The sequence below is a fragment of the Lithobates pipiens genome, unplaced genomic scaffold (assembly GCF_037356315.1).
Source record: "Lithobates pipiens isolate NorthernLeopardFrog02 unplaced genomic scaffold, aLitPip1_a1.2 Scaffold_18, whole genome shotgun sequence".
Taxonomy (NCBI): Eukaryota; Metazoa; Chordata; class Amphibia; order Anura; family Ranidae; genus Lithobates; species Lithobates pipiens.
Window position 1 is genome coordinate 124,631,251 of NW_027507758.1, and position 25,412 is coordinate 124,656,662.

Here is a 25,412-nt window from a genome sequence, read left to right on the forward strand (position 1 = left end):
ATATATATATATATATATATATATATATATATTTTTTTTTTTTTTTTTTTTTTTTTTTTTTCCTAGCAAAAACTAATATTTAGGCAAAGACTAATATTTAGGATTTACAAAATACTAAAGCTGTCAAACAAGTCGAATTTCTTGTCATAAGGTAACCAAAAGGAGTGGCTGTGGACAGGGCCGCTGCTATAAATCACAGGTCCCTGCACAGACTCCAGGTGTCTCACTTGAGACAGAGAAAGTGATTGCAGATACAATCCTCAATCTTTATTTCTGCAGCCTCAGCTGCACAGAATAAATGAAAAGGAATAGCTCTGTACAGTGCTTCATGTTCATTCACAAACTGAAGCATAGCAAACAATTTAATATCCTTCAGTTGTGAACACAGTCAGTGATCAGTACCCATTATTCACTGTGTTCATTCGCCACTCTTCATCCTGAAACAATCCAATGCAGCAGCCAGCGTGAGGAAGAGGAGGGGGTAGTCGGCAGTGCTGTGGTGTTGGGGCACACAAGGGGCCCTGGTAGCAGAAGAGGAACCTGGACAGGAAGGGCGGGAGAGGGCGCATTTACTAGTACCAATCCCCTGTAGTTCACCCCAGAAGAAACCTTTATGTCTAGTGCCTCTACTTTGATTTATATGTAGTGGGGCATGTAGACATGTGATATAGGTTGTTACGCGTTGGTTGCTTCAGATGAGAGCACGGGGGTGTGCTGTTGGAGATGTTCGTGTGCAACTCATTTGTTTTACCCCACTTGTTCTGTGCTATCTGGTGGTTGTGTTGCATTGATTTATTCCACCTTTTTTGATTGCCCCCTCCTAGGCTAGTAAATACCAACATACTTCAGCCGTAGACCTTACTCACAGTGGGAGTCTTCAGGGACTGGTTAATACCAGAATCTGTGCTGTTGCTCTGGTCCCAGAAAGCTCATTGCAGGGTCCAGTGCTCAAAAATCCCATTCAAAGTTAGACTGAAATCTACAACTCCTCCAAACCTGAGGAAACACAGATCTGGATAGTTGCTGTTAGACTAACTCAGCAGGGCTTCATTCCAAGGTAAGCATTTTATAATGAGTTGGTATTCGATGCATACTAGCTTATTATGCCTTTGTCTTGCAGGTTGTTGTTTTTTTTCCTCAGGAGGTTTACAACCTCTTTAAGTGTTGATCGAAATTACTTAAGGAAAAAAACATCCATGGCATATCAAGTAACTTCACTGCGGTATTAAAAAAACATTAAGCAGAGGTGAGGAAAATTAGTCCAAACACAGGATAGCAATAAAAACTGTTTGTCCGATATGCTTCAGAGGCTGGTTTAAATGTTTCCAGTGTGCAAACCTCCTGTAGGCAGAAATAACCCAGGTGTTCAAGCATCATCTGTGTCCCTTAAAAGGACAAAAAAAAAAGCGAAAAGAGGAAAAACATACCTGTGCAGCTACCCAAATACAGTCAATGTGCTGAGTGCTCAGCCGGCCTTCTGCAGCCAGAAAGTTTAGGATAACTTGGCACTGTTTGATGATCTAGAAAACAAAAAAACAAAAAGTGCTTATATATTAATTTGAAGTACGAGTGAAAATAAATGCAATACAACAAATCAATATGCCAACCTCAATGTGTAGGTTTGGTCCAAAAATATGCTCCACCACATTATTGCTGATGAGCCAATCTGCCAGCTCCTTTGCTATAGAACTGAAACAAGACAACAGATTAATAATTGTTCCTGGCATTGTCTCAGGCAAACAAGGGGCCGATTTAAGACAAATAAAGCAAACATATAACTGCAGCTGTCATACACAGCCGAATCCCCTTGCTGCATTCGGCTTTTGCTCCTAGCTTCATAAATCAGTCCAAGAGAAATGAATTAACTAAACTAATACCAATTTTCCAAAATGAGGGATACAATCATCCTTGAAGAGTCAGGAGTCAGTTTTATTTTTTATATATATATATCAGGTGAATGAACACTTGCAAATACTTTGCCAGGGTGAGCCCAGCCTGCATACAAAGCAGTCCAAGCTGACAACTACCGTATCCTGAAAAGTACTACTGTACCCCAGCGATAATAGATGAGAATTCCCCACTTATCAAGGAACTGGTGGCAGGTGTCCCAGAAGTAGCAGTGATACCAAACAGGTAAAGGGAGTCAGATACGCATCAAAAATATTGATCCTGAGGGGATACATTTACAGGAAAGGGTGCATCCAGGTTCCTCACTACCTGAAGTTATTTGGGATCCCTCACCTCCCACATCCTGCCATAAATGAGACCACAAGGAAGGCACTGCTGTGTCCTGTAGTCCCACAAGAAATGCTCTGCTGCGACCTGTAGCCCCACAAGGAAAGCTCTGTTGCAACCTGTAGCCCCACCAGCAATTGGTCTGCTGCAACCCGAAGTCACACAAGGAAGACTCTGCTGCAAGCTGTAGTCTCACCAGCAATCGCTCTGCTGCCACCTCTAACCCAAAAGGCACCGCTACTGCTGCAACCTGTAGTGCCACTGAAAGCACATTGCTGAAGCCACTAGTAGTCCCACGAGAGCCCGTACTACCATTAGGATGCGGTGGTCCAAAATGGCAACCCCCAACCGTGACATCACCAATCACACTGTGCTGGCAACCTAATCCATCCTGAGTGAATGCATGGGGCAGAAATTAACACTCTGCCTCCTGCTTTGGCACCCAGAGCCTTCTGAAATCTGCCACAACTATGTAGTGCTTGAGGTGGCCCAGGAGGGTTAACAGTTAGCAAAAAACAAAAACAAAAAAATAAAAACACGACACTGAAAAAAAAATATATAAAAAAAAAAAAATGTATCAGTATGGTAATAGTAAAATGAAAATGGCCAGAAAATTCCTTTTCCACCCAGGTAGGGGTGGAGTAAGGGAGTCACCATAAGAGGGTATTAGCAGGGCCCACTCAAGAGCACCAATCAGGCCTGCTGCAGAACCCCTTAGTGGGTGTAATCCTCAGCCACCACAGTGGGTAATGTCACAAGGGCCTTAAGGCAACTGACTCTTCAGCTAAGGATCATTGCCTTGAACCTGTATTGCACCCTACCGGTATGAAAGGCAATATATCATTGCCCAAGCTACTGTTGTTCTGCAGCGTTCAGTGCTGACCAGCAATGTAACAGGCCATTCTCGCGTGTCCAGAACGGGGTCTGGGTACCATTCCTCTGAGCATAGATAAGATCTAAGAAAAAGCTGGTCTCCTAACCCAGATGGAACCAATAAGTTAGCTACTTTTTTGTGTTGAGACTGCACTGACATAACCATCCCCTAAGACACTAGTACATTAGTAGTAACTTTGCCTAGCTGGGAGGAGCCAAGCCTAGGAGTTTTTTTGTCTTTTTTTGCCAATGTCCAATCACCTGAAGGTGGCAGCATAACCCTATTGTCATGTATATGAAGGTGCTCCGAGTCTCGTGATCAACACTAAAGACAAGATTTTTAAAACATTAACAAAGAAAAAATTTATGTACCTTAAACACTTCAATACATGAAGCTTTCACCCCCTTCCTGCCAGGCAAATTTTTAGCGCTTTCGCACTTTGAATGACAATTGCGCAGTCATGCAACACTGTACCCAAATAAATATCATTTTATTCACACAAATAGAGCTTTATTTTGGTGGTATTTAATCACCGCAGGGTTGTTTTGTTTTTGCTATAAAATTTAAAAAAAAGACCAAAAATAAAAAAATCCCCCAAAAAATATGTTTTTCTCGATTAGGAGGCATGAATGTGCAGGCACTGATTGGCATAATGGATGGACACAGACTGGTGTCACTGACAGGCACAGACCTGTGTAATTGATGAGCATAAAGTGGCATCACTAAGTGGCATCACTGATGGGCACTGTTGATGGTGTACTGTAATGAGGGCACTGATGATCAGTGCTCTGATTACCTTTACACATCTTATCTGTGAGATGTCGTCGCTGACAGGCTCTCCTCACCCAACACTGTCAGTATGAGGCGAGGAGAGCCGATAAACAGCACTTCTTGGTTTATATGCGATTGGCTATGATTGAACACAGCCGATCACATGGATAAAAAGCCGCGGCTCTTTGTCGAGATCGGGGTCATGCCGTGTCCCAGAACAGCTGCACTGGTTCCTGGTCATTTTTCTATAAGGCGGGCGGGAAGTGGTTAAAGTGGATGCAAACCCTTACATATACCCGGTAAAGCGACCGGCCTCAGGTAATACACAGATGAAACCAATACTCCTACATAAAGTTGTACCTATCAGCAGCCCTCATTCTTTACATACTGTATGTTCAAAGTGCTGGATTTTAAACTAGTCTGGAGTGTTAAAGAAAAAAATAAAATAAGAGGGGGGCAGAGAGCTGAAACTACATTCTGCAGAGCTCAGTGAGGAGAGTTCTGACCGCTGATTGGAAGAAAGACAACCACCCACCCCCCCCCCCCCCCCACCCCCCTTTCACACAGCACACAGGAACAGAGCTGAGGCTGTCAATCAGCTGGGATGTTCTTCCTGTCACAATTTTTCTTTTGGCATCAGGAAACCTCATTGGAAGCGATTCATGCTGACAGAGAAATGAAGCAACAGACAGGAATGACACTTGCTCTTAATTGAGACAAGTACACTAAGATATGCTTTGTTCATATTTCATATCTGAGGTTTTAATCACTTTAAGTTTACTGGGGAGTAAGGTAAATAGCATGACAGAAAACGTTTAATAAACTTTTTGGAAGAAGAAACTTGATATTAAAAAAAAACTTTAATTATTTCTGTAATTAGGAAACAAATGCATATTAGATAACCTTGCAATTCTTAAAAACTCAAAGCACATAGTCCAAAGTACTGAAAAAGAAATGGACTCACGTCTCTGTGTCAGATACCAAGGACTCGTTGTTGCAGACATCATTAAAAGTATGAAGTTGGTTCTATATAAAGAAAAAACAAAAAAAAAAAAAAAAACACACCATTAAATTAAAAGAAAAGGAAAACAAAAAGAAGCAGCTTACACACTATCTAAAGAAAGAGATGAAAATTATTTGCAAGAGTACACAGCATATTAACTTAACAAAACCTAGATGTTAAAACTGGATCATGAAGTATCAGAAAGAAGATCTATCTATATCATACATAAAAGGTAAGAGGAAGCTATCAGATTGGTTGCCAAGGTTCCCAAGATGCATATAAGTGAAAAGCTGATAAATTGCTACAGAAAATACAGGCAGTTCTCTAGAGATCAGGTCTAAATAAAAAATAAATTACTTGAACTATATGCAAAAAAGGAAAAAGCAAGTTCAATGTCTTAAGGTAACCAGTCTGAAATCACAGATTTCCTCCGATGAGGTGTCATGGGCACCTGAGCCTTGCCATATTAGAATCCATTTCTATAGTATGTATATTTTATAAATCTGGGGTGGGGGAAACTTAAAAAAAAATAAAAAATAAAAAACACACAGAACGTACATAGGCCTCTTAACTGAACTTTAAAAGGATTTTAAAAGTATTTTTTTTTTTTAATCCTGTCTAATCAATAAAAATAAACACCAGATCTGTTTTTACTAAGAGGTTACCATAGCGATATGGCAAACACCTACCGTTATCTGACTCAGGCCAGCAAGCCTCATTGTTAGTGTGGGTGACATAAAATATTTGAAAGCCAAGTCAAGGCTCTCTTTGTCAAAGCACAAAGCTGTGTCCAGAGGCTCTTTCACAGTGCTCCACATGAGGTCAGCCATGTTCCTAGCCGCACTCTGACGCAGCTCCTGGTCAGACAGCTTACACAAATACCTGGAAAATAGCAAATAGAATTAGATAGCATCTGTAAACTAAAACACCATATCAGTCTAGGAAAGGCCCTTCATCCTGTGGCTTGACTGCCACTTGTGTCAATATACTCTGATGTAGCACATGGCCAATGAAAATAAGGGAGGTTCTAAACTCATTCCTAAAAGTAGTGGAACTTTTATTGCTTTCCTAGTCTCCATTTGAGAGTTTATTCCTTATGTCAGCAATACACCTACAAATTTCTCTTGTTCACCCCCTGCCAACAGGACCCACAGCTGCTACATATTCGAGCAGTGACTACATCTCGATGGATGCAGTCAATGTACAGCCAACAATTTTTTATCTTGCTCCTTAAATCCAAAGTCAAAGGCAGTCACAAAGTAGCTGTATCAGAGGAACGGACACGAAGTGCTAGCCTACATTTCTATAGTTAGCATGTTTTAGCCCTACGTACCGATTTGAACTGGATCTAGCTATAGTGTCAAAAGACAAACTCAGGCCACTTTCACACTGCACCTGAAAAGCGACTGTAAACTGTTTCTTCTGCAGCCCCAGTGTGAAAGCCCAAGTGCTTTCACACTGGGGTGGTGCGCTTGCAGGACAGGAAAAAAAAAAAATGTATTTACTTACTGTAAAGTCCATTTCTCTGAGTTCATTGACAGACACAGCCTTCTTTATTCATAGCGATAGGGTTATATCGCCTCCGCAGGAGTAGGACTAGGCTGAACAAAAAAACAAAACACTTGGCTACTCCCATGGGCCAACCTCAGTCAGTATATAACCCCCTCCCTGCTCTAGGTATTCAGTTTAGTAGCAAGCAGTAATAGACGTATAAAAAAACAACTCCATAGAGGGGTGGGTGCTGTGTCTGTCAATGAACTCAGAGAAACAGATTTCATGGTAAGTAAAAAATACTATTTTCTTATTCGTTCATTGACACAGCCTTCTTTATTCATAACGATAGGGACGTCCCAAAGCAGTGCCAACATGAGGGGTGGGAAAACAAAAATCCCAAGGCTAATACAAGGGCCAACATGGTAACAGGAACTTCACCCAGGACAAGCTGGGTGAACCCAACCTGGACGATACCCCTTGAAGAGGGAATAGTCCCTCTAAACAGCAGCCTGCAAAAAAACTTGGTCAAAAGAGGCATCCGCAGATGCCAAACCAGCCACTTCGTAGAACTTGTGAAATGACGACCAAGTGCCCGAGAAGAATGCGCCATAATCGGGAAAGGAGGAAACTTATCCCTGACAGGATAGCCCAGAGACATCACCTGTCCGATCCATCCAGACCAACAGAATCAGTGGCTGGCAAATACATCCGAATCCCCCAAAACACATTCAGGCCAGAAAAAGCCAATTCCTTGGGATGTGCTGAACAGGGACACAAGAAGCCAACCCAATGTCCTTATTCAAATGGAAATCCAAGGACTGAACTACGTAAAAAAGGACGAAGCACCACCTTAACCTGGGTAAGGTGATTGGCAAGATAACGCCACCATTCACGACACCCTGCGAGTAGAGGTGATAGCCACCAATAGGCCACCTTCTGAGCCAGAGTAAGCAGTGGAACCTCCCGAATATTGAGAGAAAGATAGAGGCCTTTGGAGAACCAAAAATACAAAGTTCAGATCCCACGGCGGTGGAAGAAACCGCCCCGGTGGAAACAGACGTCTGACCCCTTGAACAAAAGGGCACGCACCAGAGAGTGTGAGACCAGGCAACGTTGAAGACGACCGCTCAGGCCGACACCTGGCCCTCTATGGTACTAAAGGCCTATTCCTGCTCATCCCTCTGTAAACCGAGGTCAGAAATGGAGCCACCTAAAAAACAAAGACAAATCTGATGAAACATGGCCCACCCCATGGCCCAACCCTAGCCAACTGAGGTATCCGCCTGACAGCATTCCACTCCTGTTTTTGCAATTGATATTCAATTGTTGTTTCACACTCCTGGAATGCGTTTGTCGTAAAGGGCGGGAACTAGACATTCTGCCCACCGGAGAATACTGGCAACAGCCAGGGTCGCCATAACCTTTTTGGCCCGTCTGTGATCCAGACCTAGTCTGATCAATTGAAGTTCTGGGATATTACACAGTAGTCCGGATTCCGCCAATGTCCAATGACTCCCAGCTGAGCTCAGTCCCATTACGTCTCCTCACCTGGACAGACTGGTATTGGTGGTCACCCTGTTCAATACAAGGGGAGAAAGGATCTTCCCCACTGAAGAACCAGAGAACAAAGCCTCAGACTAGGGAACCTCTGAATTGTTCAGAGACCTGGATGATTTGTCCCATTATTGCAGGATCTCCCCAAAGGGAGCCTACATGGAACTGTGCAAATGACCTTGCCTCAAAAAAAGGGTAGATACCATCAGACCCAACACCCACATGTAAATCTGCAGAAGAGCCCACCTGCCGGATAGTAAATGAAAAAATTCTGCATGCCACTTCTGGAGTCTGTCCAGGGGGAGAAACACAATGGCCAGAGCTAAAACCCGGTCAGGCTCAGATCTAACTGAAATCAGAGAAAGTCTGTATAGGAACTACGTTGACCCTTGGGGTAATAGAGAATTCGGCACAGAAAATTGCCCAGGCAGCCCAGGACCGTCAACCCCCACTGAATTAACCATGCCAGATCCAGGCCCAACACCTCATGAACACCCAAGGAGTGGTGGCCAGATCAAAGGACCACACCACACACAGATAATGCTCTGCACCCCCAGCAGACAAAGGCAGTGCTGGAGTCAGGTACATAAAAGAATGCTTAAGCATTCATGATGTCGTAGAAGTCAGAGACACCCGATGATGGAGTGCCGCCGATGTGGGGATGGACTCCATCCTGAACTCCTGTACCCACACAAGGCAGGACAGGGCCTTGAGGTCCAGAATTAGATGTACCATGTCCTCCATCTTTTAGACTGTGCACAGGTTTAAATAAAACCTCTGACACTGTTCCCAGCACGGGAACCGGGACAATCACACTCTGCAGCAGCCCCTCGCGGAGAACAGCAAGCAGTCTGGTGACAGACGTCCATTGGAAGCAACAAACTGTTTGGAGGAACACAGCCGGAAAACTATCTTATAACCAGACAAACTCAAGGCACGACATCAAGCCATTCAGAAGTAGCCCCCCCAAAATACATGTCCAAGCACCACTGAAGCAACAGACTCAGCAACCAGGGGAACTGCGGCCAAGAGGCATAGCGGACAAACAGCAACGCCTACCCAATAGGTCCCCAAGCAGCAACGGCAGGGGAATTCTGCTCCCCCTTAAGGTATGCCAGCTGGGCCCTTAGAGGCCAGAGATTCGTCTAGCAGCCTAGAGACAAAGGGGGTCGCCCTCTGAACAAAGGGGTACCTTACAGCCAGCATTTTTGGAAACGCAAAAGGCACATTGGACATTTCCAGTCTACATGAACAAATTTTGTCAAAGTAAGAGAGAGAAGGGAACGACTGTCATGCAAGATGGTTTATCAAAGAGGGTACTGTCCCTCCCCTGCAGCCACTGCTGCATCCCCCATCTTGAAAGGTTCTTGCACAGATGTAACAAGTTCGACAACCAGCCTAAATTAGTCAACAGGATCCCTGGATCACCCACCTCCCAGGCCTAAACACCAGAAGCCCCCACAATGCAAACCTGAGGGTGAAAAAAAAAAAGGGGGGGGGGGGTGTGTCCCAAAAATTCCCTAGGCCGGAAGCCTGGGCTTCACTCGGGAAAGAGTGGGGTGGAGAAGATCGATCACCCCAAGGAGTACCCACATCACACATCTCTCCAGGGAAGGAGAGGAGGGGACTACTTACCTCTCCAGTGAAATGCGTAGGTAATGGTCTTGGACAGATCCCCTCGCCACAAAATTGGGGGGGGCTGTTGGCCATGAGGAATGCTGCAACACAGGCCGAGACCCGGTCTTATGAGACGTCGCAAGATGTCTAACTCGCAGGGTCAGCCCCTGCCCAGTGGGACTATGCTGCGGACGCCCTAGCGCGTAGCTGTGGTCTGCACGCGCTCGCTGGCCAGACTGGGGTGACCCTGGACCAAGTGTCCAGGAGATCGCCCAGCAGCTGATTGGAGATCTCACCGGAAAAATATCCAGTAAAAGAAAAAAAAAATAAGACAAATTCCAAAGGACTAGCGATCCCAGCAGGGAACTAAGTCCTGACTAGGCAGAAAAAAAAAACTGAATACCTAGCGCAGGGAGGGGGTTATATACTGACTGAGGACGGCCCATGGAAGTGGCCAAGTGTTTTTTTGTTCTGCCCTATCATTATGAATAAAGAAGGCTGTGTGTCAATGAACCAATGAGAAAGTCCTGCAAGCAGCATCTTTGGGGCGGTGCGGAAGCAGTGCATACACGGCTCCTAAATCGCCCCTGCCATTGAAATCAATGCCCAACGCTTTGGTAGCGGCGCTTTGCGGGCACTTTTAACCCTTTATTGGCCACTGGCAGGGGTTAAAAGCACCCCACTAGCAGCCGAAAAGCGGCGTTTTACTGGTAGTGCGGCCGTCACTTCTGTGTGAAAGTGGATCAGGCCCCCCGTCATTGTTCAGGCAGACCTGCTCGGAAAGGTCCATGCAGCTCTATGGACAGACAGGTGTAAATTAGCTAGTGTCCATTTAAAAATGCCTACCTTCATGTCTACTGAGGTCAGCTATAAAGAAAAATTTTTTTAAAAAGGCAAAGAGAGAAGCTTACTTTTTGGTTCTAGCGGAGCAGATCAGCCTGATGTAAAAAGGGACAGCGGAGTCTGTTTACACACAGGGCCCACAGAGCATAGCAGGATCAGTCCGCATACGCAGAAACTGAGTGGGAAGAGATGTGACATCCGTCCCACTCTGCGCCTATCAGCAGGGGATCAGCTCAAAGATCCACTGCTGATTGGAGTGGAATCCACCCCGTGGGAAAGGGGCCTTAACCTGTTGCAAATTAGAGCGGAGACTGGAAGGGTTTGCCATTCACTAGAACAATACAGTGAGACTTTTAAAAATAAATTGAGATATGCATAACATAATCTTACCTTATAACATAGGTTCTAAATGGTATAATATGCTGCATAACAGCAGGGATGTGCAGCCATATTCTGATCTACAAAGGGGGGGGGAAAAAATAAAATAAAAAAACACATAATTACCATGTAGTTTCCCTTTTCATGTGCGCGTATATTTTCCCAAGCTGACTAATGTCTAGCACATGGCATACACACAAAAGCCTACATATCCAGTTACAAAACCATGAAACCCTCAGCCTACAATAATGATAAAATGTTGCATTTAATGTAAGCTTGGGCACAACAATTTTGCTTTATTACAAAGAAAACGTTTAGCACTCAGTAAGAGTAAGAACTCTGCGAAATACAAGCAGTCACAAAACTCATTCTGCAATACATGGGCAACTTTGATTTCCAATGTTTCAAACACATTAGAAGGGTAACTTACGTTGGACACAACAGTGATGAATGCATGAGCTATCAGAAAGGGCAGGGTCTCGGGGGTTCCATACTCAAAACAATCCTTCATAAGAGAAAGGCCGTTTTTCCCACAGAATAGACACACGTAACGGAGAAGGTGCAAGGGGACTTCCACATCCTACAAGGACAAAGGCATAAATTCATAAAAAATAAAAAATAGAAAACATAAAACACATGTTGTGTTTATGTGCTCAATGCAGCAGTATCCATTTTAGAGAAAAATGCAGTCTGTTAATCACACCCCAGTAGTTACTAATAAAATTAAAACTTCACTCATTTGTATGGATAGTCATTTTTATTTTTTTTCTATTTAAAAATAAATCCCACATGCCGAGACAAGTCTGTTACCGAATGTAACAACTTAAAGGCCAAGCCCACTTTTAGTGAGAATATATATATATATATATATATATATATATATATATATATATATATATATATATATATATATATATATATATATATATATATATATATATATATATATATATATATATATATATATATATATACACATACATATACATACATACATACATACACACACACACACACACACACACACACACACACACACACACACACACACACACACACACATATACACACACACACTATAAAGTAGGTGCACCGAATGAAAATTTAGCTGCTGAAACTAAAAACTTAAGATGCACTTGGCCAAAACCTATGGCTTCTTCAAAAAATATATATTTTTATATATAAAAATTTTATTATAGTAAATTTTTGAATTCATATCATGAATTTAAATGAACACGAGTTTCCGCCCATTATCAGCACCTTTAGTGCAAGACGAGCTTGAGAAAAATGCATCCCTTTAAAAATTCTATGCAGGTCTTCACAATGGTCAATTGCCCTTCCGTTGTGGTGTTAAAAAGCTTGCTGGCTGCACTTTTGGTCAGAAAAAAAAAAAAAGGGACAAGAACACACACCTCCCTGTGGAAATGCATTGGAAAACGGAGCAATAATGCAGTAGTAGTGGGTGCTGTGACCTTCAATGAACTTCAGAGAAAATAATTTTACGGTGAATACAAAAATCTAATTTTCTTTCGTTCATTGACAGACAAAGCTCCTTTAATTCTTGACCTTAGGGATGTCCCCAAGCAGTGTCAAAAAAACGAGGGGTGGAAAGAGCAAAACATAACTTCACCCACAACAAAAGGAACACCTCAACAGAGGAGTTGCCAACTTAAACGGTCGCCATAAAAAACCAGCGGCCAACTTATGCATCAAAAGATGCGTTTACAACAAACTTGTAACTTAAAGAAAGTATAAATTGCAACCTTACACAGCCAGCTGCAAAGCCCTGCGGCCAAAGAAAGCATCCGAAGAGGCACTTAGTTCACACTTAGTAAATTCTAGAAAGTTGACCTGATGACCAAGTCACTGCCTTACACACCTGGGAGACAGACGCTTGATGTTAGAAAGCCCAGGAGGTTCCAATTGCCCTGGTGGAGACGTGACAGGAAAAAAGGGGCACCCGCCCCTTTAAGGCATAGGCTTGAACCCCAATCTGTCTGAACCGCCGAGAAATGGTGGATGACGAGACCGCCAGACCTTTTTTCGGACCAGCCACCAAGACAAACAGAGTCTGACTTCCGGAAGGGAGCCATAGCAAACAAATATACCCATAGAGCCAGGACCACGTCCAGGCAATGTAAGGCAACCTCTTTTGGGTGTGTCGGCTTAGGACAAAGGATGGTTACACGATGCCCTCATTTATATGGAATGCTGAAACCACCTTCGGAAGGAAAGAGGGCTGCGGACGTAGCACTGCCTTATCCTTGTGACTGACCAGGTAGAGAGACTTGCATGATAAGGCCCCCAACTCAGAAACCCTCCTGGCAGATGTAATAGCCACTAGAAAGACAACTTTCTGAGAGAGTTAACAAGGGAATCTCCCTAATGTTTTCAAAGGGTGGTTTCTGGAGCGCTAGTAGCACCAGATTCATATCTCATGGAGGTAGCAGTGGTCGAACCGGAGGGACTACGCTTCGAACCCCTAGCACCAAAGTACTCACCAATGAGTGAGTCACCAAGGGACGTTGGAAAAAGACAGCCAAAAGCTGACATCTACCTATTGATGTGGCTTAAGGCAAGTTTCTGAGCCACTCCTCGCTGCAAAAACAGCAGTGTCCTGGAAACTGAGTATGTGCGGGCGCCACCCCATCTCCTCACATATGGAGATGTAAGCCTTCCACGTACAATGGTAAATGCTTTGAGAAGATGACTTCCGTGCCCTCAGCATAGTGGAAATTACCGAGCCTGTCAGACCTTGGTCCATTAGTACCTGGTTTTCAACAGCCATGCCGTTAAAACCAGCGACGGTAAAGAAGGATAAAGTATCGGACTTTGTGATAGAAGGTCTTCCCGCATTGCCATCCGCCACCAGTCGTACTAGGTCGGTGTAACAAGGACGTCAAGGCCAATCTGGGGCAATCAGAATCACCGGAATCCCCTCAGCCTCCTTGCAGCAGACATGGTAGAAGTTTGAGTGAAGGGGAGCATAAATCAGCCGATGATACCCCCATGGAGACACTAACATCTGACGCGTCCGCCCAGGGGTCTCTTGTCCTGGACACAAACCTCTGCACCTTCCGACTGAACTGAGAGGCCAAGGGGTCCACATCTGGTATGCCCCATCTTAGGCAAAGGAGCCGGAAGACATCTGGATGCAAGGACCATTCCCCTGGGTCCAGCATCTGATGACATAGGTAGTCTGCCTGCCAGTTTTCTACGCCCAGCACATGCCGCTCTGGCCACTGGAGGATGTAAGCAACCTCCTGTGCTGCGGCCGTGCTCCTCATTCCTCCTTGATGGTTGACATATGCCACTGCTCGGCTGGATCCTGACCAGACACCATGTCGCCTCCTCGACCATGTGGATAGGCACCGCCCGAAGCTCGAGCACATTGATCGGCAGTTGGGATTCTTCCCGCGACCAGAGGCCCTGGGCTGACTGTACGCCCAAAACTCCCCCCAACCGGTCAGGCTGGCGTCCATTGTGACCACCATCCAATGGAGAGGAAGGAACGATCTCCCAGACCGAAGGGCCGGAGACCTCAGCCACCAGAGAAGGGAATCCCTGACTAACTGGCTCACCCAAATTTGACAATCCAGGGTTAATGAAGATTTGTTCCATTTTGACAAAATCTCCTTCTGCAAGACTCCTGTGTGAAACTGAGCATACGGTACCGCCTCGAAAGTGGCTAACATGAGGCCCAGAACTCGCATGCAGAAGCGTATCAACGACCACCTGCGGTACACCAACAACTTCACCGCAGCTTGAAGAGTCTGCAGCTTGTCTGAAGGGAGCAAAAACGCTTGCTTCTGGAGGGGTCCAGTAAGCCCAGGTACTCCAGGCGTTGAGTTGGCACTAACACCGACTTCTTTAGGTTCAGCACCCAACCAAACTCCCAGAGAGTCTGCATGGTGATCTCTACATCCTCCCTTGATTCTGAGGCGGAAGCTGCTCTCAGAAGGAGGTCATCTAGGTAACCCACGATTGTGATCCCACGTTGCCTTAACAGCGCCAGAATTGGAGCCAACACTTTGGTAAAGACTCAGAACGCCAGACCAAAAGGGAGAGCCACAAGCTGTTAGTGCTCTTCTCCAAATGCAAATCGCAGAAACCTCGATGCCTGAGGCATATGGGTACATGCAAGTACGCATCTTGGATATCCAGGGATGCTAGGAATTCCCCCTGATAGAGTGCAGCGACCACGGAGTGAATTAATTCCATCCTGAATCTTTGCACTTTCACAAAGCTGTTGAGGGGCTTCAAGTCCAGGATTGGACGTACCTCTTCCTTTTTGGGGACTACAAACAGATTGGAGCTGAAACCTTTCCAGCGTTGGTACAGGTACTATCACCCCATGCAGTAGCAGGTCCTGTACTGCCCCGAACAGGGCTTCCCGACGAGCCAAAAGTAGGTACGGAGGTAGGTGGAAGGGAAAAATCTGTTTGGTAGACGAGAAAGAAACTATCTTGGATCCTGATGAAACCAGTTCGCAGACCCATTGGTCGGACAGTAGAGCGGTCCACCGAGCTGCAAACTCCCGAAGGCGACCCCCCACCCGAGAAGTTGGGCGAGGGCAAACCTTCATGCACTAACATTTTTGCTTGCAGACTTGTTTGGCTTGCGAAACCAGGGACGCTTTTGTCCTTCAGTAGGCGCCTTGTCGGACTGGGAATGCTTACCTGCCGGCCCGGGCGGGTGAAAAAGCCATTTGAGCAGAAAAAGAGGCATGGCTCTTTACCCTTCCAGGCCTAGACTGTGGGGAGCAATGTGCTCTTCCCACCGGTAACATTTTTAATAAATGTCATCCAGCTAAGCTTCAAAAAGCCTCTCACCTTGGAAGGGCAAATCCGCCAGTGCTTTTTTAGATGCCTGGTCTGCAGACCAGCATTTCAGTTAAATCAGGCGCCGTAGCACCACTGCTGATACTGATGCTCTAGAGAGCAGGGGGACCATATCCAGGGCCACATCACAGACATAGTTAAGGCCATGCACCAACTGGTCTGCCAGCTCTACGCAGACCCGGGGGGACGGGGGGACGACTGTTGCTTCTCCAATTCACGGTGCAACAACTTTGCCCATTCAGTAAGCATCTGCGACACCAAGGCCGTGGCCAGCACAGGTCGTAACGCTGACCCCCACTACTGTAAACATGGACCGGACCACTGACTCGGCCCGCTTATTGGCAGGGTCCTTAAAGGAAGGAGTCCCTTCTACCGGAATTGTGGTTACTTTATTTAACCTGGCTACCGGGGGTCAACGACCGGAGGAGATGTCCATTTTTTTTTTTTTTTTTTTTTTTAGGAGACTCTCCTCAAAGGGGTAACGCAGTGCCATTCTTCTTGGGACTGAAAATACCCGCTGCGGACTTACCCATTCCTTGTAGATGAACTTATAAAAATAAGTCAAATATGGAAACACCTTAGGAATACGGACCGGTTTGCGGGACCCAAAACGGACCGCCACCTCAGCAGAGGTTCCTGCTGCATCCTGTATCTTCAGGGTATCCTGCACCGCAGTGATAAGTGCTCCTACTAGCGCTTTTTCCTGCGCTAACCCAGACCCAAAGTCATCCGCACTGTCCGAACAGTCCTGGTCCGCATCCTCTAACACGTCAGAACAGGGGCCGCCAGTCACCGTGGGACCAGAGTCTGAATCAGAGCTCTCCCTAGAAGGGAACAGGGGGCATTTTTTACCCCCCCTTGCGACCGCACTCAGCTTCCACCCTGGCAACAAATGTCTACAGGACCGCAGACAAAGCGCCCATAGGCAGTGATGTGAGTAACTGAGTTAAAATAAATGGAGTTACGTAATGCAGTTACTTTAGAGGGTAACGAGTAATCTGATTACTCTTCCCCTCATGGTAACTCAGTTCCCATTACTTGGACAGCGTTACCTCAATTACAAATACCGCCCTGGAAGCCCCGCTGTGGCCGCGCTGTCTGGCCGTTCGTTCCGCAGCGGTGAGGGGGGCTTTCGCCCGCTGAGCTGAGAAGAGGCTGAGACAGAGAGACTGTCTGGACCACCCCATCCCATCTATCCAGAGAGAGAATGTAGGAAGGTGGGTCGGACACTGAAAAATGAAGTCAGCTGACACAGAGTGAAGGGGAGGGTCTCTCTCTCTCCCCATGAAGAAAGGTATCCCTGGAGGCATTCAAGTAAGTGACTGATGATTTGAATTGCAGTGCAATCGATCCATCCCAAGTCTTCCACCACCTCTGCTGCTTACTGATCCCATCCCTACCCACCCACCATCACTTCTACAACAGAGGTGATGGGGGGGATAGGGTAGGGATGAGATTAGTGGTGGTGGGGGATGGGATCAGTAAGAGGCAGAGGTGGTGGTAAAAAAAAAAGTGCACTTGTAAGACCGCTGTGCAAGTACGGTGTGAAAAAAAGTATTGCAATGACCGCCATTTTATTCTCTAGGGTGTATATATAATGTTTGTGGGGTTCCAAGTAATTTTCTAGCAAAAAAAACGTTTTTAAAACATGTAAATGGGTGCTACAGGCATCATTCAGATAACACCACTCAAAGTCCAGGACTTCATATGACGTCCACCTAAGGATAAGTGGTTAATTCATTGGTTGAGTGGAAGCCAGTGGAGGGATCAGTAGAGAGGGGATATAAATATAAAATATAGCTTTATCAATTTCATATTATAAAAAGCAAACAAAAAAACAATAGGCCAAGATCAGACAGGTAAAGGATGCAAAGCAGAGAATGAAAATATTTAAAAAAAGTGTATCTGTCACTCAAAAAAAAAAACGTAAAGAAGGAAAAAACAGAAAAATCAACAAAGCCCTGGTAATTTTCATAAAGTTCAACCGCAGTTTCCCTCTTCATGCTACCCTGCTGCACCTAAATGTTTATACATAACACCTAAAGAATGCATACCAAAAGTCTTAATTTAAATTTTCATAATTTCAGGTCTCTTTTATATAATCAAATGACAAACTCTGTCCCTCTCTAGCTTCACAGTGACTAAAAGAAGTTCCATCATCACATTTTTTTAATTTACTGTTCTGTCTCCTATGGAACAAAAGACATGTGGTTCTTTGACCCATGCTGCCAAGTGCTTTCTAAAACGAATTATAAGGTCTTTCTCAAGAACTGTAATGCACTGAAACTGACTGCACTGGTGTGAAATAGGCCATTGAAAACCATATAACCTACTATCCATGTGTTTTTTGATGCAGAAAAAAACTGGACTGCATGTGGTGTGATGTTTAGATTTCCATGTTGAACATGCTAAGGTGAAAAAAACAAAAAGTTTAATATGACATATGGATAGAGAATTTTTTAAAACAAATCTGTAGTATTGAAAATCACTTAAACACAGACTTCATACATCTATAAAAAGGTCTTCAGCTTTTCACTTACATTCATGTCACAAAAGGCTCCTAAGAGATTGCTTTCTTGAGCTGAAATATCCTGGGAGAGCAAGAGAAAAAAAAAACACGTCAGAAGTGATGTGAAAAACATGTTTGTTAATACTACTTTTACTGACATGATTGGAAGACATTTTATATTTCATAATTTAAAAGACCTAAGCCTCGGTTCACACTGCAGCGATGCTGAAACCCTGCAAATCCCCTGTGGGTTCCCACATCACATGTCTCCCGGCAGCAGTTCACACTGCCCTATGCAAACTGCTGGGAGTATTAATTAAAAGTTTAGCACACCCCCGTATCAATTTGCAAACTGCAAATTTGGACAGGAATCCGACCACATGGGTGAACACCCATGCGATCCGATTCTGCTGCGGACCAAAAAATGGGTCCTGGGCGAGTTTGGTCCAAATGCAATGCGAATTCAGACATACTATCCGTATGGCTGAAATCGCATCGAACAGAGATCGCATGCGATTTGCTGTGCAGTGCAAATCACATCCGATGTCAGACATCGTACCAGTGGGGGCCCTAAAAGCACAACTTTTATAAAGAAAATTGGAGAGACAAAAATAAACACAATGCCCATATCTCACACAGCTTTTACTAAAGTACACCATATGACTGTTGAAAATCTGTCATATAACATTTTATTTATCTCTAAAGGCCAACTTTAGGGATTATGTACATGTTTTAAACTCACAAGTGGGCCAAATGCAGTACAATTTCAGGTACATTTCAGATTGGCTTGTATGAGGGGAAAAAAAAAAAAAGGCTGTTCAGATGCCAAAAAAAGTACCATAACAAAGCCCTTAAAGAATTATTCTGGGAAAAGCAGGATGAAATGAGGCATTAAAATTACCCAACATTAACGATCAAAAAACTTTCACCAATTTCCTCACAGCGTAAGAGACATGCAGCCCTGAGCCAGATTATCAAAAAATATTTTGTCTATGTTCAACCCTTCTTACCACATCATGCTGACAGAAAAGCTTTAATACATTGATGGAGGCACTCATGTTTCCAAAAAAAAAATGCATGTTAAAGCGGGAGTCCGCCGGGACTCCGCGTTTTTTTTTTTTTTTTAAAGTCAGCAGCTACAAATACTGCAGCTGCTGACTTTTAAAATGGTGACACTTACCTGTCCAGCGCGCCCGCGATGTCGGCACCCGAAGCCGATCTCTAGATCGACACTCGGGTGCTGCCGCCGCCATCTTGGGTATGGGAATCAGGAAATGGAGCCTTTCGGCTTCTACTGCGCATGCGCGAGCCGCGTGGCGCAATCCGGACGGTCCCCGCTGCCTCTGGGAACTGTGTGTTTCCCAGCAGGCAGCGGGGCACTTGCGCAAAGGGGCGGGCAGTTGCGGAAAGGGGCGTAATCTACGCCCCTTTCCGCAGACAGCTATCCCGGAAGTGGGTGCAGTTACCTGGATTATCCAGGTAACTGCACCCCCCTCCCCCCTGAAAGGTGCCAATTGTGGCGCCGGAGGGGGGGGGGATTCCGATGAGCGGAGGTCCATTTTAGGGTGGACCTCCGCTTTAAAAAGAATTGGCCTTTCTTTGGATGGAGGATATTTCTGAGGATTGAACCATATTGCTATAGAATAAAAGATCAAAACAGCCCTGACCCGTCGAGGCATGGACTCCACTAGATCGCTGAAGGTTTACTTTGGTATATGGTATCAAGCCATCAGTAGCAGATCCTTTAGGCCTCCACTAGCTTGGTTTTCTTCCCCTGGTGCAATCTAATCCCAGCTAAACGCATAGACACCCAACCATTCACATGATGCAAATGAAAATTAAACTCATCACACCATGTTACCTTCTCCCACTAAAAGTAAGGGGGTTTGTAGGTCGCGCTATGGATAGTGGTTTGGGTAAGAGCAGCCCCTATTTAAATTCCTACCCAGTAAGGGAAGGAATAAAATGAAGTAGGGAGGGGGGGGGGAAATAGGATTGGCGCTATACCTTCTCCCACTGCTCAGTGTTCCAGTTATGATACTCATATGCCTACTGTAGGCACTTTTTGCTGTCTTACACACATCAGCATGGGCACCCTGACCGGTCTACAGCTATGCACGGTCCATACATAAACTGCAATGCACTGTGTTGACACAATAGAAATAGATCAGAACCAGCAATAACTTTTTCAGCAACTCGAGCTACAATAGCCCCTTCTATTGGATCAGATCACACATGCCAGCCTTTGTTCCCTACATACGTCAATGAGCCCTGCCGCTTTAGACTCCATTGCCAGTTTCCCTTCCTTGGACCATTCTTTGTAGGTCCTGACCACTGCAGACCAGGAACAGCTCACAAGAGCTGCAATTTTGTGCCTGGATCCCTACAGCTTTCGATCAATACAGAGTTCACCTAACCGTGAGTGATCCCACTACACTATTCCACTAATTGTTCACCATCTCCTACACATGATGTCACTCACCATTGTGTCTCTAAACGCCAACGGTTTAAACCATCCGGCCAAACGCCACTCACTGTGGAGAACTGCCTCTGACCTCCGTAGTGACATCATTTGCGTACAAGAGACCCACCTACTGCCAGTGGATACCCCACTCTGCAAAAACCACTTATTCCCCCATGTCTTCCATGCCACTCATACCACCAAATCTAGAGGAGTTATGATTGCTGTCAAACACACTGTTGACTTCCAACTTCTAAATGCCACATCGGACCCAGAGGGCAGATACCTCATCCTCACCTGTAACATCAATCGAACAACCTATACGTTCCTTAATGTTTACGCCCCTAATTCCCTCCAACTGAGATTCCTCCACAAGGTACTCCGAATCGCAAAACCTGCCCAAAAACATCAATTCATAATGTGCGGTGACTTCAACTTGACTCCAGATCCACTGATGGATTCCACGTCTACTGCTACTAGGCTCGGATCACCTCTAAGAGACTTAATTTCCAACCAAGACCTTTACGATATCTGGCGTTGCCATCATGGCTCTGAACGGGACTTTACATTTTTCTCCGCTAGACACCGTTCTTACTCGAGAATAGATCTATTCCTATCTGATAAGTGGACCTTGCAAAAAATTGTAGATTCCGCAATCCACACCACCTCTATTTCTATTGCTACTTCCCATTCCACCCCCACTGCTCATCTATGGAGAGCCAACAACTACCTCCTCCAAAACGATCAATACACAGCAGAAATCTTGACCCATATCACTGATTACTTCCAGTTCAACAAGGGCACCGTGTCTGACCCAGGTGTGGTGTGGAGTGCCCATAAAGCATACGTGAGAGGGGTACTCATAAAATTGGGTTCTCTCCACACAAAAAAAAGAGGACGCAACGTTTTGACGAATTAACAGCCCAAATTTCTGCATTAGAACTGAAACATAAATCCGACCCTAGCTACATATTGACAGACCAATTATTGTCCCTACGTCAGGAACTTAGGACCTTTTTGCTCCACTCTTATGAACACCTCCTGAGGAAAGTGAAAGCAACCACGTACTCAACCTCTAATAAGGCAGGCAAGAAACTAGCGCAACGCATAAAGGGAAGACGTCTTAAGACCAAAATTACCCATCTGACTCACCCCCATACCAAAACTAACCTTAGCGACCCCCAGGACATTGCTGATGCCTTTAGTTCCTACTATAGCGACCTGTATAACCTTGCACGAGACCCCTCTACCCCACAACCTTCGCAAACCAATATCGACAATTTCCTTCAAAATCTAGACCTCCCCACATTGACTGCCGAACAATTAACCGAACTCAACGCCCCGTTCTCCGAACAAGAAATTTTGGATACTATTAAAACACTGCCAAATGGCAAATCTCCAGGCCCAGACGGACTCACTGGAGAATACTTTAAACAATTTGCTCCAATTCTAGTCCCCCATTTGACTGAACTTTTTAACGTTGCCTCCTCTTCTACTTTTAATAAAGAATACTTAAAAGCATTTGTGATAACTATACCTAAGCCAGGGAAAGAACCGAATGTCCCCCAAAACTTCCGTCCAATCTCACTACTAAATCAAGATCTGAAAATATACGCCAAAACTATAGCCCGCAGATTAATTCACATCATGCCCAAACTCATTCACCAGGATCAGACAGGTTTCACCAAAGGGAGACAAGCCCCCGATGCCACCAGAAGAATGCTCAACTTAATCCACCAAGCACAATCAACAGGAACGCCTTCTCTGCTTCTCTCTTTGGATGCAGAGAAGGCGTTCGATAGAGTTCACTGGCCCTACCTCACCTCAGTCTTGAAAAAAATTTGGTTTTACAGGACATATATTGAATGCCATCATGGCACTATACACCAATCCGGAAGCACAAGTCTTCACGGTAGGAATGCCATCCTGTCCATTTCCCATCACCAATGGTACCCGCCAGGGCTGCCCCCTTTCATCCCTTATTTTCAACTTAGTTATGGAACCCCTGGCTGAGCATGTAAGATCTCTATCTACTATAACTGGAACAACAATTGGCCCAATCTCCCATAAAATTTGCTTGTTCGCAGATGATGTCATCCTGAGTCTTACAAACCCGACTTCTTCCCTGGCTGAGGTTCAAAGACTACTTAAATGGTTTAGTTCGGTCTCACTTTACAAAGTAAATGAGTCCAAATCCCTTATACTTGATATCAATATTGACGCCACCACGAAAAATCTCCTGCAAATACAATATCCCTTTCAATGGGCAACTACTCACATCCCATATCTTGGCATCCAATTACCGAGATCCCTAAAACATCTCTACGCGGTCAATTTCCCCACACTCTTACACAACATCCAACAGACATCACAGAAATGAGCAAATCATGAACTTTCATGGACTGGAAAACTCGCCGCATTCAAAATGATCTGCCTCCCCCAAATCCTCTATTTCTTCCGCACACTTCCTATCCCGCTCCCTATTACATTCTTCCGTTCCTTACAAACAATATACAATAAATACCTCTGGAAGGGGAAAAAAAACCGTGGTGTGCACACTCACATCTCATCAAACACAAAACAGTGGGCGGAATAGGCTCCATAGACTTCAAAGACTACCACTCAGCAGCCATATTAGCCCAACTTCCTCACTGGATCTGCCCACAACCATTCACTCCTTGGGCCCAGATAGAACGACAAACGTTCAGCGCTGATTTAAAATACTGGCTGCTCAGTATACCTCTAGGTACTAGCATCCCGACCTACATATCCCCGACTATGAAGGCGTCGGCCCTGGCATGGCGTAGACTAGTTAACAGACTTCCCGAAGCACCTTCCCCCAACTTTAGTATTCCTTTAGAAACGCTTACTCATTTAACACCTGACTTACCGACTTCACTCTGGTCCTTCAAAAGGTATTCATCCTCTCCAACACTTGTACCAAAACCATCATCTCAAACCCTTCTCCCAACTACAAACTGAATATAATCTTCCCAGCTCAAAATACTTTACTTACCTGCGCATCGGTCACTGCTTATCTAATACGCCCTCCCCGCTGTATACAATTCCCCCCCAAGACTTGGAAGTTTCTCAATAATACGACTTCAAATATTAAGGGCATAACTCACTTTTATAACCTACTACAGCACAAAAACACCTTCCTTAAACTGGCTCCCCATCATAAATGGGAGACAGACTTAGCACACTCGTATACAGACGACCAGTGGCAGTTGGCAATAAATGTTACCTACAAGTATACAAAGTGCGCAGCATTATGGGAACTCATGCAAAAAATTTCATTAAGGTATTACCTTACCCCAACTAGATTAGCGTCCTTCGATCCCCAATCCACCAATATCTGTTGGCGATGCAAATCGGAAACCGGAAACCTATTCCACATCCTATGGGCTTGCCCTCATCTAAAACAATATTGGGATGATGTTTTCCATCTCATTTACTCAATTTCTAATTGCACTGTGCCCCAGACCCCTGCATTGGCTATACTCAATTTGACCATTGATCAACTTCCTCACAACATGAGATGTGTCACCGCGCATGTACTACTTGCTGCCAGGCTCAATATCACCAGACACTGGAGATTGGACACTCCTCTCACTGTAGCGCAAGTGTCAGATATAGTGGCTCTACATTATAGCTACGAGTCTGGGTTGTCAATGGGCAGTGGTCGGTCTTCTAAAACCGCTGCTAATTGGCAAACCTGGGTGAAGTGGAACTCAGCTGTGACCAGTACTCCATGATGTTAACTTTTAGACCTAGTCTTGAATTCTTGACCGAGCAGTACTAGATACTATCCTCTACTTGTTCCTTGGATTACCCCCCTTACTAATATCTCTCCAATGCAATGGCACTTAAGTCTAATGACGTCTAGGGCGGGTCTCCCATCGGTGTGGCACTAATGACCCCCCACGGGGTGCTACACCGGTGGGAATTCAGTTTACGATTTCTCGGGACATACTACTTACCTTGTTTTTCTTTTTTCACTTTCTTCCTTTTTTTTCTTTTTTATATAAATTTTTGAATTACACTACCTACTGATGTATACGTGTAACAGTGCTAAACATTGAAACCACTGTATATGTTATGTATTGACGTCGCTGTTCGACGTACTATGTTAATTGTACCTGTAACTCTATAATACTCAATAAAGAATATAAAGTCGAAAAAAAGAGCTGCAATTTTGGAGTCTAACCCAGTCTAGCCATTACAATTTGGCCCTTGTCATAGCTCAAATCATTATGCATTTTTCTGCTTTTAGCACTTTTTTTTGGATGACTAGGGTTGCCTTGATATATTAATTCTGCCAAAAAATGAGGGATCGGTTTCGAAATTCACTCCCCCCCCCCTCCCCCATTACTGTAAGTGTGTAAAACCCTAGATGAAAGCTGGGCAAATGATTTCTAAATAGATCCTTAGTGTCATTCTCATTTAAGTGGAATTGCAGGCTATAACCAACAATGCTATTCTAACTTGTGAAAGAAAGATGCTTCTACTAACCTATTCTCAGGGTGCTCCATTTCAATCACGTAATTGGCTACCAGCAGCAGCTTCAGGGGTGAGGAGGGACAGCCACCAAAAGATACCCCAAAGTAAGCCTATGGGAGACAGCACCACCCAGGCATTATAGCCATTGTCAGATCTCTCCTTTCCTCTGAAGCCGGCTGCTGGAGAGAGCTAGTGACATGAGTGGAGCACTGGGAGAAGAGGTAAGTATATATGCATCTTCATTTTACAGGGTATGGTAATTAGAAATTGGTTGGGGAAGGGAGCATGTTTAAGCATCTATCTTTACCTGAAAATATGTTTGTTCTTTA

At 44.8% G+C, this 25,412-nt stretch overlaps 1 protein-coding gene across 5 annotated transcripts in view; it reads right to left on the minus strand.

Moving 5' to 3' along the window:
- USP34 (ubiquitin specific peptidase 34) overlaps positions 1-25,412 on the minus strand; it is a 305,275-nt gene that overhangs the window by 223,484 nt on the left and 56,379 nt on the right. For all 5 annotated transcript variants that reach the window (XM_077486073.1, XM_077486072.1, XM_077486074.1 and 2 more), the window contains exons 4-10: positions 18,151-18,201; positions 11,200-11,349; positions 10,782-10,849; positions 5,573-5,765; positions 4,845-4,906; positions 1,608-1,689; positions 1,428-1,520 (exon numbers count right to left, since the gene is read on the minus strand). In XM_077486073.1, coding sequence (XP_077342199.1) covers positions 1,428-1,520; positions 1,608-1,689; positions 4,845-4,906; positions 5,573-5,765; positions 10,782-10,849; positions 11,200-11,349; positions 18,151-18,201 — 699 coding nt within the window. The remainder of the gene's footprint in view (positions 1-1,427; positions 1,521-1,607; positions 1,690-4,844; positions 4,907-5,572; positions 5,766-10,781; positions 10,850-11,199; positions 11,350-18,150; positions 18,202-25,412) is intronic.